General features: G+C 37.8%; 1 protein-coding gene across 1 annotated transcript in view; it reads left to right on the top strand.

Annotated features, from left to right (window-relative positions):
• The window catches only part of EIF3H (eukaryotic translation initiation factor 3 subunit H), an 89,910-nt gene that overhangs the window by 19,749 nt on the left and 50,076 nt on the right, over positions 1-20,085 (top strand). Inside the window, exon 2 of the mRNA XM_064442205.1 lies at positions 2,104-2,260. Within this exon, the coding sequence (XP_064298275.1) occupies positions 2,104-2,260 (157 nt within the window). The remainder of the gene's footprint in view (positions 1-2,103; positions 2,261-20,085) is intronic.

Raw genomic sequence — 20,085 nt, forward strand, 5'->3', positions numbered from 1 at the left:
TATTTGGTTAGCATTTAAGAGTTTTGAACTCTTGAGTTTTATCTCCCTGAAAAATCATTGATACTCGACAACAACCCATGCTCTTTTCATTTGCGGCTGCTTTCTGTGAGCAATTATAATCAGAAATGCTGTGATAAAATTGGCATTGTATCACAAGTGCTCCTGGAATGAAATCAACATGCAAACAGGATTCACAGTAACAGGGACAGTCAGCGTGCATAGGAAACTCAAGAGCAAATGGGGAGAAAAATACTGGGAAAGGTGAAGTTTACAAGACTGTAAAGGTGTTATGCAGTAGGCAGAGAGCATGCTGTGCCATAGTGTGTCTGGTTATGGATTCTTTGACTGTAGAAGGCAGTGTATAGCAAATATATGATAAACCTTAACTTCACACTAAATGCAAGTTAAATATTATTTATATGCTGGCTCTGTGATAGAAGGCATCTGTCTCCTACATCTAGGTGATCTTGACCTGGTGTTTGCTGTACTGCTTTCAGCATTGTTAAATTCTACTTCACTGTCCCCTGATCTTATTTTCCTTACTGTTTTCCCATGAAATGAGGTTTACGAAGCCAAAGTATCTCTTTGTCTCTCTGCTCTGTAGACCTCTTAACAAGTTGGATAAAAAGGTATGGCTTCAGAGGACTTGAAGGACAGATGTGAATGTCTGTTGGGGTGAAATAGTGTTATCTGCCTGCAATTGAGAGGCTTCAGTGCAAGTGTACCTGGATGCAAGAGAAAGCAGAAGTGAGTGGTATTGTGAATAAACAAAGGATCTGTGAGTGTCCTGTTCAATACTTACCTTTTTCCAACTAAGTTGGATAAAGGTATTTATTTTCCATTCTTCTTCCACCTCACAAGCAGGCTGTATGTGAAGCTCTTGTTTTCCCATTTTACCCCAAGAAGGCAGTGTGTTTGTAAAGAATTTCTTTTCTAGTCACCTTTTTCTTCCATTTAACCTATATTGTGGTGCTTTAATTCATTAATGGGGTTTTAAAAATTGTGACATAAAATTATGCTGAACAGCCAAGGAGAAAGCTAGGGACAAATATAGGTTCTGATGTGTAAATATGAGCATAATTTCCCCCCCCCCCCCCCCGCTCCTTCCCCGTAGAATGTTCACTAAATACCAGTATTTGTAGAAAATCTGTTCTCAGGGTGGTTGAGCTGAAATCCATTACACTAGTCTGTTTGCCAACAGACATTAAAGTAGTATTGCTTTAATGACAACACAGTCATGAGACATTTTCTGGTGCATTTTGCTTGGATGGATTAGGATTTAGTGAAATAAAACCCACTTGTGCTGGACAAAGTATAAGTTCTTTAAAGTCTGACTGTGGTTAGTTTCTTATCTTGTTCTGTTTCTTGTTGTTAAACATAAAGTTTTACTTAAGTGTAAAGTGTTTCTGGCAAATGATTGACTGTTTTTGAGTGGTTTTGTTCATACTGTTCTAATTTACAGTATCATCTCAGGAGAATTATTCATTATGGAGTTCAGATTTAGGAAAGGAAGTGAGAATTTTATTATTAAAAATACGATGAGCAATTTGTGCTCTTTTATTATTCATTATTCTTAAATCTCCTATGACACAGTTTACAAAATATAAATTACATTATCATCTGAAGTACAACTGCAATGAGATATACTTTGCGTTAACCTTCAACTGAAATTTGATGCATTTTGTGCCTTTTAAAAATTTCCTACCAGTTTCTGCATAGTTACTTTCAAGGTGTTTTGATAGTTTCTTGTGCAATGTTTCCCTCAGGAGGGAGCTTATTGCCCCTGCAAGATAGCTTTTAAAAGTTACAGCAATAAGGTAAAGTAAAAAAGATCAATATTTCATTTTAGAAGGGTGTTTCAGAAAATTGGTTTAGAACTGCATTTTGACTGTTCATTTAATGGTCTTTTTTATTCTCCTGTAATATTAGGATGGCCTCCAGTTCTTCAACCTGTATTAAAATTGCTGGTGTTTCAGCAAGTAGCTCACTTGGTTTGCAGCTCTAATTTATGCAACACTTCAACAGTTGAAAAAATGCCAAATATATAATTCGAGGACAAAAAACCCCATTGCATAGTATGATTTTCTTATCTCTGTGTTCTAGGTCGTGTTAAAGATTATTAAACATTACCAAGAAGAAGGACAGGGGAATGAAGTGGTCCAGGGAGTGCTGCTGGGTCTTGTGGTGGATGACAGACTTGAAATCACAAATTGCTTCCCTTTCCCTCAGCATACAGAAGATGATGCAGACTTTGATGAAGGTAATGGTTACAGTTTTGCAAAACCTTAGGTTAAAAAAAAAGAAGTATGTGCCAAAAAGGATTTTTTTTTCCACAGTGACCAGAAGCTTGTTTGTGATCAGAGAGTGTTTTTATTTGACTTGAGGTGTCAGTGGGTTGCAATACTGCATATCCAACCGAAATACAGTCTATGGGAGGAAAGTTATAGGGATAGATACTGTATTATAGGAACACACTTATTTTCGAGTAAGACTGTCCGCATGGGAAGTTACATAAGTTTCCAGCCTGTAATTCACATAGACTTTAAATTTTTTTATGAAGATGGCTGTGTGTATTATGTGTATGTATATATACATGTACACATGCATGTAGTCGGGCATATAGATTGCCTCTCTGTACATTTATTTGTATGTGTTTAAGTACTCATTGAAGGCCTGGAGAGCAGAGCTTTCAGTTTAGGAGGCAATGGTTAACTAGAAATCTGTGTGGTGGTAGAAATTGGTGGTTTCTATCTGTCTTGGTGTTTCTTTGCATTACTAGTAATGTTTTCTTATTGCCACCGTAAGTCAGTATAATTGGCTTGAGACAGAATGGTATAAAATGCTTAGAGTTTTAATCTTGGTAATATATATGTGTGTGTGCGTGTGTTTAATGATGCTAGTAGAAATGCTTCTTTGTTACGGCTTACAGAGAGCGCTTAACTTCCAAGATTAACTAGGGAGGACATGTAGTCAAAGTAGTTGTGGTTGGAAGTTTGATTCTATCTAATTTTGATAATTCAGTATGAGCGAGATTATTTAAAGTATAAACTTTTTTCGTATAATGAGGTTAGTTATTAAATTAATATTTTTCTTTTTGTAAAGAATCTTGGACTCTATCTTTGAAACAGATAATTTTAAGAATTCTCTGTAACTTCGTAAGGTTTCTTAGCTGTTTGTTGCTTTTATTGTGGGATTATACAATGTACTATATGGGGGGTGGGAGCAAAGCACAAGGGAATCTTAATTGTCCTACATTAAGATGGTGCTCAAGTGAGAACTATATTTTATTAAAGCCTAAAAGGTGTTTTAAAGATTCCTCTCTTTTGGAACTCTTCAAAGGATTGGAGTAATCTAAATTTTTAGTTGGAGCCCATGCTTCAGTTTTTCCTGAACTGTTTCCATGTAGCTGATAGGCAAGCAAGGAGTGAAATAAATTTCTGAGTTTTTGAGATGGATTCATCTCACCATATGATGACTACCATGATGAAGCTGTAAGCCTGTGATCTTGTAAGCAAGGTTCAACTATTTCTGCTCAAGATAAACTTTATTCCAGGAAAGTGACTCTTGTTACCAGTTTTACTTTTTCCCTTTTTAGCAAGTAGGCAATAATGCTGTCATTAAGTAAGGTGCAAAAGGCAATGCCTGTGGAGCTTCGCTCACCTAGATGTCTTAGCTTGCCAACATTCTGTTCCCATGCTGCAGGCACAGAACAAAGAGTAAACTCTAGCCAGAGTGGAGAGTGAACCTATCACAGTGATGCTGATGTATGCCTCCAGCAGTGATGGGGAATTTGCAGCCAGGTCAAGGGAGCTTATCTGTGCTGAATCGCAGAGTCATTTAGATTAGAAAAGACCTTTTAAGATCATCGAGTCCAACTCTTAGCCTAGCACTGCCAAGTCCAGCACTAAACCATGTCCCGAAATGCCACATCTACTCGTCTTTCAAATATCTTCAAGGATGTTGACTCAACCGCTTCCCTGGGCAGCTTGTTCCAATGCTTAATAACCCTTTCAGTAAAGAATTTTTTCCTAATATCCAGTTGAAATGTCCACTGGCACAATTTGAGCCCATTTCTTCTTGTCCTATTGCTTTTTACTGGGGAGAAGAGACTGACACCTACCTCACTACAACCTCCTTTCAGGTGGTTGAATCCTATAACCCAACCTCAAGAGCCATTTTGTTTGGGTTTTCATCTTCCCTAGCCTCTACCATATGGGTCACAGATAGGTTCTCTGTATTCTTCTTAGTGAAATACAGTCAAATAGACCGAACCATTCAGGAAACGCACAGTGCTCATGCTCATTCTGCATCCTTTTACTTAGGGCTTGTTCAGCCCTTTGACCTGTGTGGTAGAGGCTAGAGAAGATGAAAACCCAAACAAAATGGCTCTTGAGGTTGCCAGCTGAGCATTAGGTACCTTTTCAGGCTCTATATAGAGTTGTCTTCTGTCTTGCCAATGTGAAAAACAATAATGTTTTATAAATACTCCTGTTTGTTTTCCCTGGAGCTATGTTTCCCTATGCAAACATCCTGCCAGGTTTTGAAAAGATTCTTTTTTTCTTCTAGATTCTTTCTCCAGCAGAGAAATATCTTGTTATATGCCATAACCTTAAAATTCAGGACACTAAAAACCAAACCAAACAAGGCACCTTCCTCCCCCTAAGACTTGCATGTTACATCAGTATCACAACTGGCTTTATGTATTTGTGCATATTCAGGCCCAGAGATACAGAAGGAAAGAATAAGGGTCCTGGCACTTCAGTGCCTCCATCACCCAGAATGCTATTTAATATTGTTCTCTTTGGTCAGAATAACATTATATTGTCCTTTGCTCTTGCTTGGTGTATATCGAGGGAAGAAAGGCCCTGCAGATAGATCTAGACAAATTAGAGAGCTGGGCAATCACCAACTGTATGAAGTTTAACAAGGGCAAGTGCCGGATTTTGCACCTGGGGCACGGCAACCCTGCATGTACACACAGACTGGGGAAGGAGAGGCTGGAGAGCAGCTCTGCGGAGAGGGACCTGGGGGTTCTGGTCGATGGCAAGTTGAACATGGGCCAACGGTGTGCCCTGGCAGCCAAGAGGGCCAACCGTGCCCTGGGGTGCACCAGGCCCTGCGCTGCAGCCGGGCGAGGGAGGGGGTTGGCCCGCTCTGCTCTGCGCTGGTGCGGCCTCACCTCGAGTGCTGTGGGCAGTTTGGGGCGCCACAGTGCATTAGGGATATAAAGCTACTAGAGAGTGTCCAGAGGAGGGCCATGAAGTTGGTGAAGGGTTTAGAGGGGAAGCCATACAAGGAGCGGCTGAAGTCCCTTGGTTTGTTCAGCCTGGAGAAGAGGAGGCTGAGGGCAGACCTCATCGCCGTCTGCAGCTTCCTCCCAAGGTGGGGAGGAGGGGCAGGCGCTGATCTCTTCTCTCTGGTGACCGATGACAGGACCCGAGGGAATGGCAGGAAGATGTGCCTGGGGAGGTTTAGGTTGGGATTTAGGAAAAGGTTCTTCCCCCAGAGGGTGGTGGAGCCCTGGAACAGGCTCCCCAGGGAGGCAGTCACTGCACCAAGCCTGATGCTATTCAGGAAGCACTTGGACAACGCCCTCAGAGATATTGTGTAAATTTTGGGGTTTTCCTGTGCAGGGACAGGAGTTGGACTTGATGATCCTTGTGGGTTCCTTCCAACTCAGGACATTCTGATTTGATGATTTTTTAAAATTATATATTTTTAACATTTTGTTTCCCCCTTGTTTAAGATTCTGCAATAGCAATAATTCTATTGAGTTCCAAGTTTCTGGGCCTGCAGAGAAAGCATTTCTTAGCAGACTTGGGTCATACTTGATCTTGTGTTAATGTGGGACTGTTGCACTGGCTGAAGGGCCACACTGCGTCAGCTGCCCTTCTCCTAAGAGGAGGAAACGGGGAGCAACCGTGGTGTGGTTATCTGTTGGCAAACTCCTAATCTTCCTGCTGGGAATTGAATGAATATACCCAAAAAAATCATTCCTTCTGTATCATTTTGCAGGAGCTCTAGAAACAAGTCACCTGAAAAATACTCATTTGCCTCTTGGTCTCAAGGTGATTGTTGTTAAAGAGAATTGAGATTACGTACAGGAGGGTGATATTTGGGCAAACAAACAGTTGGATAATTGGCAAGAGATTTTAAGCTAACGTTTTCATTTTTTAAACTTAGCAAATCTAATACAAAACACGTTTTTGAGCTTGCGAAGAAAATATCCTTAATTTGAACTTGAAATAGGTATGCATGACATGTAAGAATCAGTTTGCTAAAGATGTATTTCTAACTTGTTAGCAACAACCGTTTCTTCAGATATGCTTAGATATGCTTTTGTTATGGTGCCATTTTGTCTCTTGCTGACAGTGCCTGAGATTACATTGTTTTGACTATTTGCTGCAACAGAATTCCTTTGAAAATGCAATATTTTACTTAAAAAAAACCAAACTGTACCCAAACTTCTTCTGGTGCAAGAACATTTTTTTTTAGCACAGTTGAATTCGACTATTTCTAGAAACTACAGAAAACACGAGAGGTTTTTTAGCTTCAAGTAATTCTTCTTAGAAATCTGGGAGGATTGTCCACCCTTCATGAATCCACAGGTGTTTTTCATCTTGGAAAGTTTCTCCTGTAGTGTCATCTTCCTATGATTCTTTTTACAAAGTGCAATTTTTTTGGTAAGATTTTCCTGTCAGAGAAGTCTTAAACACCTAGGTTGGCCTGCTGCAGCACAAGATTTTTGGAGGGAGCGGGAGGGTTCAACCCAAGCTCTGTGTTAGAAATCTGTAGGTGAAGTTTAGTTGATGATGTGTGAGCTAATGGAGGAAAATCGCAGAACAGGGGTATGTTGTTGAGTCTTCAGCAAAAGATGCTTCAACACAAATGTTTGATATTTTGGGGCTGCACTCTGGACTGTTGGGCAGGCGTTTACTTTTCAGATAACTGTTTCTGTATTACTAGAATGCTTAAATCCTCATCGGTATTAATTTACTTCTCACAACACAGATCTTAAAAGTAGAGATACTTTGAGTTGTCTGTGTGTACAACCCCTATTCCTGTGTGCTCTCCCCCATCCTTCACCCGATGGATTTTACTCTAGTTTAGGGAAAATCAGATTTCTGCTGTAGGGATTTTTGGCTTAGGCACTTCTGTGAAATGATGCAGTACCCCAGCTTGTCTTTGAGGTTAGGTTTTCTGAGAATTACTTCCACTTTAAGGCACTTCTAAGCTTTTGTCTGAGCATAGGTTTACTTTCTTTCAGTGAAGGTTTATAAAAAAGGTGTAAGGCATGAAGTGTATTGTCTTCCTAAGAAATGAATGTATTATTCTTGTCTAGAAATAGTGTCTCTAAGCGACATGTTCAGTCCTTTGTACTTCACTGTTTTTATCATCAGTGCTATTCATTGAGTAGCTCGTCTCCCTGTTTAAAGGACATTTATATGCCTTTCATGGAAAGCAACAGTTGAAAATGTAGTGTACATCTTGTAATTCATTATAGATTTTGTAAGACATTATTTTGATAAGGTATTTTGAAACAGACTTTATTTCAACCTGATATATTTTAGTACCTTATTTACAAAGCCGAGATAATAAATTAAGTGCTGTGGTAATTATGCCAATAGAAACTTTGAGACAGTTACAATTATATATCAAAATAAGTTCTGGAAGGTTGTTACTTCTTATTTTTTTTGTAACTATGGAGAGTTTTCATTAGATTTCCTCTGAAAGGCATCAGATGCAAAGGTGATGACGCCTTGTCCCCCTGCCCCACTCCCCAGCATGACTTTTACCTTCTTACCTGTTTTTCAATTTTCAGGTTAGAAGTATCTAGATGGTTAAAGATTCTAATACCTGTATCTTTCTGTGCTGTAGGTTGTTGTTTAGTTGTATCATCAGTCAGTAACAACTAGAAATAACAGTGCAACATTTCCACAAAAACACTCACCATTTTCTTTGCTTTTGGCTTCTGTGTAGCCTGAAATGAATGCAGTTGCATATGGAGAACCACGTTGTAGTTCCTATATAGTACTTTTTCAGGGTTTTAATCAGCCAGGGGTAGCAGCAGTTCATACTGCTGAGCCTTACCTCCAGTGTGGCCAGTACAGTGACCTGTGGTATGTGATCCTCGCAGAAGCGAAGGCTTCAGGTTGCTTAAAGCAACATGCTTAGTAAAGTTAGTTAAAGATACAGCAACGAACTGAAAGTGCTTTTGAACTGTTGTCTACTGCAGTGAGGATGAAGTGTGTGTTGGCTGTGTGAAGGCCCTTCCTGTTTTGTCGAAGGACTTGTTCTTGAGGCTACATTTCTTGAAGCAAAGCCTGGGTCTCCTACGCTGGTTTGACATTATAGGGGCTTCAAGACCAAAGTCATATGAGTTTTTACACTTCCCAGCTTACTGGATCTCAGTGCATAGGCGTGAGATATGCACTCACTGGTGGACATTTTGGCTTTTTAAAAAGCACCTTAATAAAAAAGGCTACTGTCTTCTAGAGTTATTTTTTTAATTGTTGTTATTATTATTAAGTTAATAGCATAGCTTCCCAAACAGCCTTATGAGTACAACTGGAGAGGCAGTATGATCCCCTAAGGTGCTTGAAACCCCTGTGTGGTCAAACCAGAATTTCCCAGACAGTATGTGTATAACTTTAGGGACCAAATGGACTATGTGAAGGTTGATTTCATTTGCTAGTATTGCTGTAGAAGTCCTGATGTAATTAAATCACAGCCACTTAGCTGTGTTGGTTCATCTCCTTTCTGTAAAGTCTTCTATCAAGGCTAAATTTTGCCAATTTTTCTTCTGAAAACATCTTCCAGTTATAATACTAGCAGATTCAAAATGGGAATAACTCAAAGGTTTATCATTGTAGGTGTATCTTCTCTTTCTCTTGCTGCAGGACAGAAGTTGAGCATGCTGTAACTGTGTTCTGAATAGGTAGATGCAATTTTAGCTGACAAATACTTATCTGGGGTTTTTTTGGTTGCGTTTTTTTGCCAACTGTTATTAAAAAAAATGATAGAGAAGGTCATCTGTATTGTCTTTTATTGTAAGAAAATGGAATGTTTATGAAATGCAGAAGTACAGTTAGATGAAATTTAAGTTTTATTTCACTAAGGACAAGAACAGATGACCCAGAAGTTCCTAAATCACAGCCTTGGTTCTGGCTCCAGTTGTAGTCATTTATCTGAATTCCTCAACCGTGTTTTTCGTAAGTTCCCATAGTAATTTAGGAAGAAAGCTATACTATGTAAATGTTGACTTTTCAGTTACTAAGTGCTGGCAGAAGCCCATCAGGTTTGTGTATGCATTTATGAAGTTTCACTTGATGCTCTATGTAAAAAGAATATTGAACTGTAAGTTGGATTTTTTCTTTATCATTTGGGTGTAAAGAATTCATTAAATAGTCCGTAGACTTGGTAAGGATTAATTTATATAAGGAATTCAGATAATTATGATAGAGGGTGGATGGTCATTTGTTAAACATGCAAAGCAGTCTTGTCCAGTCTTCCATGTTTTGGTTTTTTTGTGGGTTGCCAGAACTGATATTGGAATACCAATTGACAGAGAGGTTGGCTATTAGATGTGCTTAATTGTCATGTAATAATATGTATCACATAATCAAGGTTTTTTAAGAAAGCTGCTAATCACATCTGAGTTATTTTGTACTTTACATGCCACTGGTGCAAGTTCTTGATTTATTTCCTAAAAGGAGACTAATACTCTGACACTGTTGGCATAATTGTAACGGTTCAGTGGAGTAGCAGACATGCAGCATGTTAAATGTTTTGCGTAAGTTTTCATACCGTGCAGACTTATCTTTACTGGAGGTTTTTGTCTTTAGTGGTCAAAGAAGAAGAAATTCAGATAAAAGGCTACTTTTTCATGGCACAGACTGAAGCACCCTTATGTGCGGGTGGCGTGGACTTGTCTGTATCAGATGCAGCAATGTGCCCCAAAGTATGCTTTTGTAATATAAAGCTCGAAGAAAAAGGGCTTTTAATTATCTTGAATACAACAAAGGAATGTGAAGGGTTTGTGTATGTACCCTCATCTCAATTTTAAAGCTCCTGGAAATCAGGCTATGGACTGAAAGCAGGGTGACAGCAGGCGGTCTTGGTGGAGCCCCCGTTAGAGGGCACTCGTACCCAGCACACAAACCTCCAGGCTGGGCTGCTTACTGAGCCAGGAAACCTGGGGCTTGCAGACAGAAGAGGGATAAAAAATATTTTCATCTGATAAGGTTCATATAATCTTTTATACAAATGAATTTAAAAAATGTTATAAAGTGCATTGAATTAAATGCAGCTCTACTGACTCAATGTTTTTCCATTTCTTAAATCAGCCTAAACCTGATGTGTGTTCTAAGAAACTATATAGATAAGTAGAATTCAATTCAGAGACTTCTGTGTCTGTATATGTATCCTAGAAGAACAGTAGCTTTCTTGTTTTGCAGGTTCTCTTCTTCACTTCTCAATTCTACCAGGCATAACTAAGAAAGAGGACATAGCACTTGTGATGGACATTCTTAGACAGCTTATTTGAGTAGGTTTATACTGCTGGACTTAAAAACTGCATATAAAAGATTCCTTTTCTGATAGTATTGCCTGAAATGCCTGAAATGCTGTGTTTATTGCATTTCTGGATTTTCAAGTTGATTTTTACTGTAAAGGCAGTGCTTTAAAGTGGTAGGTAAATCCTCTTGTTCAATGTCTAATTTTGAATTAAAAAGATTGAATCATTCTGCTCTTTTAAAGTACCAGGCATTTTAAAGTTTTATTTAAATCCAGTTCTAGTAAGATATTGTTGCAAAAGAAGTTAGTGTGATTTGCTTTTAAACACAGAAATGCTGTACTAACCACTTTTTTTTTTAAAATAAGAAAACATATTTCGTGCCATTTTTCCTTGAGTAATTTTAAGCATAAAAACCTTGTGGGTTGCCTAAATTGTGAAAAATTCAGTCATAGTTTGATTTGTTTTAATAATCCATGATTGCAATGGATATTAATATATCTAATAAAATTTCATCCTGAACTTTACTGAAAATTATGCATAAGAATAATCATTTAGTAATCCTAAAAATGAAGTTAGAGTAGCATCTATTTTAAGTGAAAAGTAGTTTGTTGTACGTAACTATCTTTTAGCAGCATTAGAATGAGCTGGAAGACTGTATCAGCTCAATTTTGCATTTGACTGTTTCACTGTATGCAAGTTTTGAGCTTGAACCTGGGAGATTTTTACTTCATAGTTTGTGTTCTGTCTTAAATGTATTCTTTACTTATAATCACGATATGTGATCATTTAGTCTGCTGTATGGATAGTTCATATAGTTTTGTAACACTTGCAGAAACTCATTAACTTTTATGTAATCGGCAATATGAAAGTCCAATTTATTTTTTATTTTCTGCAGTTTAGGTAAATTATTACAAATTAGCTACTCAGAATTGGATTTTTTCTTGCTTATATTATCAGCTCTACTCTGACTAAAGACACTGAAGTGCACAAAAGAGGATAACTAAATAATAAAAGTATATTCAGATGTTTAATATTGTTCTTTGATTTCAGGTATCGATCTCTGAATTTTATGCCTATATTATAGTTTGTGATAGGGCTTAGTGTTTTCAAATTATTCTGCTATTTATTAGAGGAGAGAAAATGTACAGGTTATTTACCCTGAGTACTCAAAAGTGGTTGTTGTTTTTTTTTTTTTTAATAATTTTTGATGAGTTGCAAAGAATCTAAAGGCTGTTAGTTTTTTACAAATTCATTTAAAGTATTATTTGTTAAGTTTTGGGAATATGCAAGAACTCTGAAATATGAAAATACTTTATATTCCTCCACACTTTAAGTCACACAGATGCAAACAACCTCATGTTTATATTTGATCTTTAACTTGTGGAAATGTTATGGTAAACAATATCTAATGTGCAATGAGAAGCAGAGACTCCCAAGTAATTCTTTTAGCTGTTCTCTGCTACAGATTGGTTTATGAAACGATATTGCTGTGAACATATGGCAAAGGTGAAACCTGCTGGCTTTTTTCCCCCCCAATGTACTCTATTTACTGAGAATTTGAATTTTGCTGTACTGCAATTCAGGAGAAAAGTCTGGAAAAAACTATTTGTATTTTAAGGAAATGGAGTTTTTTCAGGCAATTGCTAGAGCATAAAATAGATGTCCTGGTAGATCCTGTATTCATCTTACCCAGCTCAGGTAGGTGCCTTCTTGGGTGCCTAAAAGTTAGAAGAGCAGTAACTTTAGGCTTCCTCTGTGTTGGGAGGAAGTGAAGCTTTATCCAGAAGGAAAACCAGACCATGTAAAGGCAGTGTTGTCAATTCTGGTTAAAATTTCTACTTTTTCCTTGATTAGGACTCTTCAGTCTGCGACGACGTACTGCAGAAGTGGACATTTGCATTGGACTGCCTGGATCACTCTCCCTGTCCTTTTGGGGTGTTTTGTTTTGGTCTGCAGCATGTCCTTTCTTAGGAGACTGATTGCTAGTGGTCCCTGTGTTCCCCCATAGCTTTGGCCAGATATTTTGACTCTGCGCTCGTTTGTTCTTTTGGTAACGCTTCTCCCAGTATGACTGGATCAAGAGGAAGAGAGTGTTCTTTTAACACCTTCTTATTACCTCTTTCCATTCCCCCTCCTTTCCTTTTTTGCTAATGCAAGTATTTAGCCATTTCCTTCCCTGAAGAACGCTGCAATAAACTTGAGGGAGCTGAAGAAAAGCACGGCAAAATGAACAAATCCCACGTGCTAATATTTTATTCTGAGAGCCAAAATGAAGGAAATGCCTATAGTTCTATTGAACAACAATTCAAATTGGTACACCTGGGTAAAAAAATAATAGAAACTGATTGAAACAAGAAGTAGCAATAAATTAAGAAAAATATTTTTGGTTCTTATTTCTTGTTCCATAATATTTTATGGATTACTCAACTGCATATTCTGGAAAAAATTATATAGCATTATTCTCTTCTAGAAGAAAATTGTACATACTCAAGGTATAGATAACATTAAACCCAAGTTGCACCTTTTTGTTTATAACTTTTACATTTATTTGATTAATAGACAGACGCGTTACTGGCCCAAGGTTCAGTACTGAATATTGAATTGAATACTTGAGGAACAGACTTGAAATCCATTTCGCTAACAGGAAACCTACTGCAGCAGTGGAGTTGAGGGGATAAGAAATTGATTTGCAAAGATTACTAAACTTAAAAGATTTCCTAGAGAAATACTAGTCTTTGATAAAAAAGAGAAAAATCTGTAGTAGGGTTTAAGTTTATAAATAAATAATGCTAACATATAGATCTAATTAATATACGTTGTTAAATCCAGTGATGCAGTCAAAAATACATGAAGAAAGTGGAAAAGCTCAAACTCAGCAAATCTTGCATTTTAGTGTTGTGAGCCAGTGTATAGAATCTTAATAACAGCAAAATTTAAGGAAATAAAAACTTCTTTAAAGCTCTATTGAAAATGAGCTGGGTGTACATAGCTGCACATGTAATAGTGTATGGAAGCTTAAATTTGTATAATTCCTTACTGACTGTATCTACAAAATGTATTTATTGCAGATAAGGTTGTTCTTGCCCATCTAACTTCAAGACGTTTACTATGTTTTGGTTTGTGGTACATTGGTCAATAAGTTGCTGTAATATGCAGCTTGTCTTTTTGTTTCACTGTTTGCTGAATACACAGTTTGATTTCTTTTATTGGATTACATGCTTCGGTTCAGTGTAAATTCACGCAGTAGAAAAATACACATTAGAATAGATTGTTTACTCGTCACTAAAATACTTCATACATTTTTGTAGGTTTAGTGTGATAAGTCCTTGATGTACATATTTATAGCTGACATGCAGCATTGTGGAGTTTTAGTCAATAATAGAAATGGAAAGATCTCTTAAAACTTATTTTAGAAAACAAGACAGGCATTTTCTTTGTGCGATATATTTAGGTCATAAGGGACATCTGCTAAGGATAATTTTTTAACACTTGCTAACAATTCTAATATAATATGGCCTATTCATCAGTCATATTGTTCCTGACTTGGCTAGTGTGGATTTTAGTGATTCCCGATGTGCATTCAGACTCTCTTAATTGCTAGTTTCTTGCTGTTCTATCTTATTGTTTTGTAGGACAATGCATAAGCAGGCACAGAATAATCAAAATGGTTTCCCTGGCCATATTAGGCACCTAACAGAGATATATTTGCTGTGCAATGTGTGCATGTTTTTGCAAGTGAAGTCTCGCTGAAACAAAATAAACTTTAACGGGAAAATAATTCAACAAGATTTGAACATGCTATTCTATATGTATGTGTGAAAAATATATATTAAAAATATATATGCATGTGCATATATATTTTTATATATCATATTTATATCTGTTCGATATATCCTGGAGCTTTTATGGCGTGCATTTATGCATCAGAGAAATTAGAGGGGTAAGTTAGGGAGGTACTACAGACACAGAACGTCAGGATTTGAGAGTTCCTGATAAACTGTTATATAGTGCCAGTTGCGTGCCTTTGGCTTAGAAAGAAAAAGCTGGTTCAGAGATATTTGCAGTAGAACTGAGATCTAATCTTCCACGTTCTCGTGAACTCAAAATTTCACTTAGCTGTAAGGCATTTGACTCCTGAAGAGGTGCACGCAATGTTTCTTGAACTACCACGTGCGAGGCAGATAGTAAGATGGGCAATGTTAGGCTTCATTATCTGAGCTGAGCAGAGAGAGGTGGTGGGTTTTAGGTTTTGATTTTGGTGAAACAGGAAAACTGACCAGCTGAAGTCTAGCAAAATTGCTGAAAGGGGCATTTGCAATTTGACTGCTACATGTGGATGACAAATTATTTTTAATTTATTTTATTTTTCTCTTTTTATTTCTCCACAGATTGTTTGGGTTTTTTTGGGGGGTTTATTTGGTTTGGGTTTTTTTTTTTTTAAAAAGCAGTTTGTATTGCTCCATATTTTGTTCTTACCTACTGATAAAGTAATAGCTGTTTAATGCTTTTGGATAATTGTTCTAATCATTAAGTGTTTTATCTTAATCTAGTTCATGCAACTCTGAACTGTTTGTTATAGTGAAAGAAAAAAAAAAGCAGAAGAAATTGTAGCTTTTGCAGCAGGTTGGGGGAAGCTTTCTTAATACCTTACTCCAGGTGTTGAGTCTTGTTTTAAACCAAAGTCTCTTACCAATACTGGGAGGAAACAAAAGGACTTTATTTGTTACTTGCATTTTTACTCAATTGTCTTAACCAAGCACAATAGATGATCTTTAAAATCGTGTATCTCTGCAAAACATGAAAATAGGGATTTTTTTTTTTTCTTAATCCTTTCAGTGATTTTTAGTTCTGTGCTAAGAAAGTGTGCTTAGGAAAACTGGTTTGGGCTATTAGAGTGATACCAATGATCGGGAATAAATCAGCTTGTGGCTGTTAAGTCAGTTGTTGAGTGCAGTTGAAAGACCATAGTCTAAGTAAATGCTGATTTCGTTAAGAGTTTAAATCTGTAGCTGTATGGCTTAACTGAAGAATTGTATCAGACTTCAGAGTTGTTCTCCACATCTACATAGTTGAAAATTTGATTAATCTATGTACTGTTGATTAAAACAGTTGGCAAAAGCTTTATGTAAACTACTTTACTTAAAGCATACTTTGAAATGTACAGTTTAAGCATAGAGCTGCTGATCTTCTGTGACTGCAGCCTGGGAGAAAGGAATGAGGGAAGGCAGTTTGAGAAGAGAATTGAAGACACTGCTGTAAGGATGCAGTTTGGACACTGGGTGCCACTCCTGGTACACACTGAGGCTCGAAAGCCTTTCTCACACAGTGGAACAACAAGCACACTCAAAAATGGAAGTCTTTGTTACTCAGGAAATTCTGAAGGTCTTCATCCCCTGAGCTAACTGGTTCTTCTAGTTGAAAACCATATTCCTGAGTCCTACAAGAAGTAACTAAAGCTACAAGGGCAGGATTTCTTTTAAAAATTATTTCAATTCTACTGAGGATGATTTTCTAGACTTGATGTGTTTCTCTCTAGTTACATAGCTTTCATCATGTTCAGGAAGGACAAGGTCGCAGCACCACGTATTCAGAAGCCAGACCAAACATGGGAATTCTCCTCAGGAATAGGAAGAATAATTTCAAAACAACAACAGCAACAAAAAAAAGAATTGAATGTCTCCTTGGAAGTATTTTTTGTGGGTGGTGGGTGTTCATGTGCTTGTTAGAATAGTACAGTCAAAAGTCATTGACTGGTATGTTATTGATGGAAGGCTGGATGAAAAGACAGTTGCAGATTTGTTTGGGATTGATCAACTTACAGAAACTAGAATTGGAGGCATGTAGTGATGGTTTCCAATAGACACCAAGTGCTGAAAATAAGAGGAAAGCTGAGGAGACAGAGTGAGGAGTTGGGAGTAAGAAGTGTTTACATGTAAATTGGAAGAGGGTTAGTGCTCTCATCCCGAAAGCTGTGTGGCTCTCAAACTAGGAAGCGCAACGTGATTTATACTTTACTGCGCTCATGCCCGGAGGTGTCAGCTGGCTCTGGGTGTCCCAAACATTGTACAAACACAGACTTGCTCAGCTTGCTCAAACATTTTAGAAATGGCACAGCAGGTTAGGTGTCCAGGTCTTAATGGCTTTCAGTGGAATATTGGCATCTCTACCTGACTAATTTGGAAAGTGAAATTTCAGTTATAACTGAAAGGCAGATGGAGGTTTGGAAGGCTAAATGCCATAGCATTTAAAAAATGTTAGACTACTAAACCTGATTTCCATGTAAAAATTTTATCCACTCTTTTGTTTGAGAAGGAATTGAAACAGTGGGTCAGAAATTAAAATATGCTTCAGGGGGCGGAGGGGGGAACAAGACATCGGTTGAAATAATGAATGGCAAGGTGAGGAATGACAGAGTTCCTTGTAAAATTCTGCTTTGATGCACTGATGTAGGATTAAAAACAAAAAGTCCCTCTGTCCTCAAATGTAGAAGTTTGAGCTGTTGGTTTTACTTTTTAAAATGACATTTGAAAATGGGTCCCTGTTATTCACAGTGCTCCATTCTGTGATGTTTGACTGAATCTTCCAACCCACTTTTCTTATAATGAAATTTCAAGTGAAAAAATAATTGATGTATTTGGATGCATAAAGCACGATGTTAAAATGAAGAATAAATGTCAAATAATCTGGTGTTTTTGTCTGCTTGCTGTTAGAGTTTATACTCCTTTTAAAGGTAAAACCTTTCCAAAGTAGTTCAAAATATTGACTATGTTTTCAATTGAAACTTGCAGGTTAAGTCTGTTAAAGTTGCCATTAAATATTTTGGACTGTACAGGACAAATACATTGGCCCACAGAAAACCATGGCAAACAGGAGTCATTTGGTATCTCCTTTGTAATTAGCTAAACCGTACATAGATAGTGAATAATACAAAGCCGCAATGGTTTCTGTGGTTTTGCCAACTGTGGCAAAAAGCCTGACTCCTAAAATAAGTATTTTTTTAACTTTCTAGATTAGACGTTCTTATCAAAAGGCACCAGATACATAAGTAGAGCCAGAAATTAAAGAACTGGCAGCAAACCTTCTTTTCTTGTCACCTGGAAATCTATTAAATGGGCCACTTGAAATAATGAGTATGGCATATGATAAACTGGAGCCACCTGGGTTTTATTAGGCTACTTGATGCTTTGATCACATTATTTAAAGAGTTGTCTGTTTATAGTGTCAGTGTTCCTTGTCATCGCTGTGATTTAGATTTTAATCTGACACAATGCAAAGAGGGATTGCAAAAACCAAGAGTCAAATCAGAAGTTGGTATGAGAGAGATGCTATTTCAACTTGTCAACGTTGGAACAAAAGCACCTGTTAAACAAGATCTGTAATCTGAAAGTAGAGCAGTAGATGATTTTCAGCAGATGTGGGACACATCTGCATCATGCCATGGGGAGCACTGGTAATAACTCACCCTTGCTGGGAGCAGACAGAGGAGTTCTCATGGAGTGGTGCACCGCCATCTCGGGTGGAGGGATCAGGATGGGCATCAATAGGACATGTGTATGTGGGCACGTTGCAGCTGTGTCCCTTAAGAGCTGGTGTCATGAGTAAGCACGGCTGCAGCACTGCGTGTACAGCTCTGCATTGCACTGTGAAACAGCCGGGTTCTGGCCCAGCTTCGAGCTCTTGCCGCTGCCCTCTGTACGATGGTTTTCTGTTGCTCTCCCTTCACTTGTTTAAATGGCACTTTAATGTGAAAGAAGGAACACTTAGGTCTGCCCTATGATCCTGCTAATTCTTGCTAATAAACTAATAAAATGTATTTTGGAGTTCTTCAGAGTAGACAGGGTGAAGGGATGTTTGATTAGGTCTCCTTTAAGAAAAAGGTTTCTGCAAAACAACTACTACACTTTTTTTTTTTTCCTCCCTATGTCCAAGGTGGCTGCAAGAAGCAGCAGTGTGTTTAATTTTTGTCAAGGGAGGGTTAGGTGAGACACGAGGAGAAACACTGAAAGGGTAGTGGTACTCTGTGGCAGGTTGAGGGGAAGTCTGGGGAGGTCTCAAAGGATATATTAGCCAAATGCTCGCTACAAACAATATGTAATGGGAGGAAACAGCGATCGAATGACTTTTAGCTCTGTCCCTATGATTTTGATTTCCTATTTATCCTGAATTCGAAAGAGACTTTTAAATTACCAAAATCTATGCATTTCAACATCTGTAATGTGATCAGCTTGTACGGTAATATTTTCCATACGCACACCTCCCACCCCCAGTATGCGGAAGTTTTCATTTCTGAAGGGATTGATGTGAAGGTGGCTTGATTTCACTGGAAATATTTAGAGTTCTGAGGTGGAAAATTGGACTTTGTATTAAAATATCTCAAACATCATAGTTCAAGTATCTCAGGATAGTATAAAGGAGAAATATTGTTTTACTTTTTGTTATTTGGCATTTTACTCAATTGTGTGTGTTTCAGTTTTTCCACTTCTGACACAGAGGAGGGTAGCTGATGTGCACATGGTAAACACAGTGCAATGGCCAAATGGCTTTGAGATCCAGTACATGATACACTGAGAACGCGTCATTTGGGGAAGATGGGGAGGTGGGTGGGAAACAGGACAAATCCTCCCCAGTTTTGATTTTTTTTTTTTTTCCTTGTGTCAAGATTACATTCAAAAGTTAAAGCCTTCTTATTTTTTTCTGTAAAATATAATTTTTCCTTTATTTTTAAGGAATTTGAGTGTAAAATTTAAAGTTCATTAAATGTGAGCAACAGTTTCATTAATCCATGTTTTATCTTTCAGATCAAATAAAGTTTAATTGTTATGATAAATAATTAGTTTTAATGTTGACTTTTTGCATTTTAAAAATGCTATGATCATAGTTAAAATATCAGCAGGTCTGTATTTTCAGGTCATATGCATGCAGTGTATATATATCCTTTCTTATTTCACATCTTCTTTCTTCAGAAGTTCTCATCGGTGTGTCACTCTCCTTCAACTCGCTTCAAAGCTTAAGCAAACCTCTTCAAACATGTGTCCACAGGCAATGCTGGACTGATTTGTATGGACCTAAGTCCTGTAACTCCTGCCGGTCGTGCTTCTGCCATTAGCAAGGGCTCTGGCTGGTTTGCAGTTAGTGGTGCTGTGTGGTCCTGAGTGGGCAGGGGTCCTGCTCGCACGGTTTGCACGAGCAGTTGTTCCAGTGAGGTCTGTAGCCGAGCCCTCGCCTGTAAAAGCGTGAGCTGGAAGGTGCCGTGTAAATGGGGATAGATCTGTGACTGCCTGTGGTTATCTGGACCTAGCCTACGTATTTAAGAGACTTCCAAGTATCTTACGCAACGAGTTTATTTCTATCTGGATTAGTTCTCAAATGTGGTACTACGCGTTATGTTAAAAAGGTATTGGCCAAGTAAAGCAAACGGTAGCAGTCAATTCTTATATGCAAGTGTCAAAGCATAATATTAGTGTATGCTCCCAATCCCTATTAACTTTTTTAAAAGTTAGCTAAAATAGTGACATGATTTCCAGGATACTCTTAAGTCTTTCTGTCAGATGTGTGTGTCTAAGTATGGA

The sequence above is a fragment of the Phalacrocorax carbo genome, chromosome 2, assembly GCF_963921805.1.
Source record: "Phalacrocorax carbo chromosome 2, bPhaCar2.1, whole genome shotgun sequence".
NCBI lineage: Eukaryota > Metazoa > Chordata > Aves > Suliformes > Phalacrocoracidae > Phalacrocorax > Phalacrocorax carbo.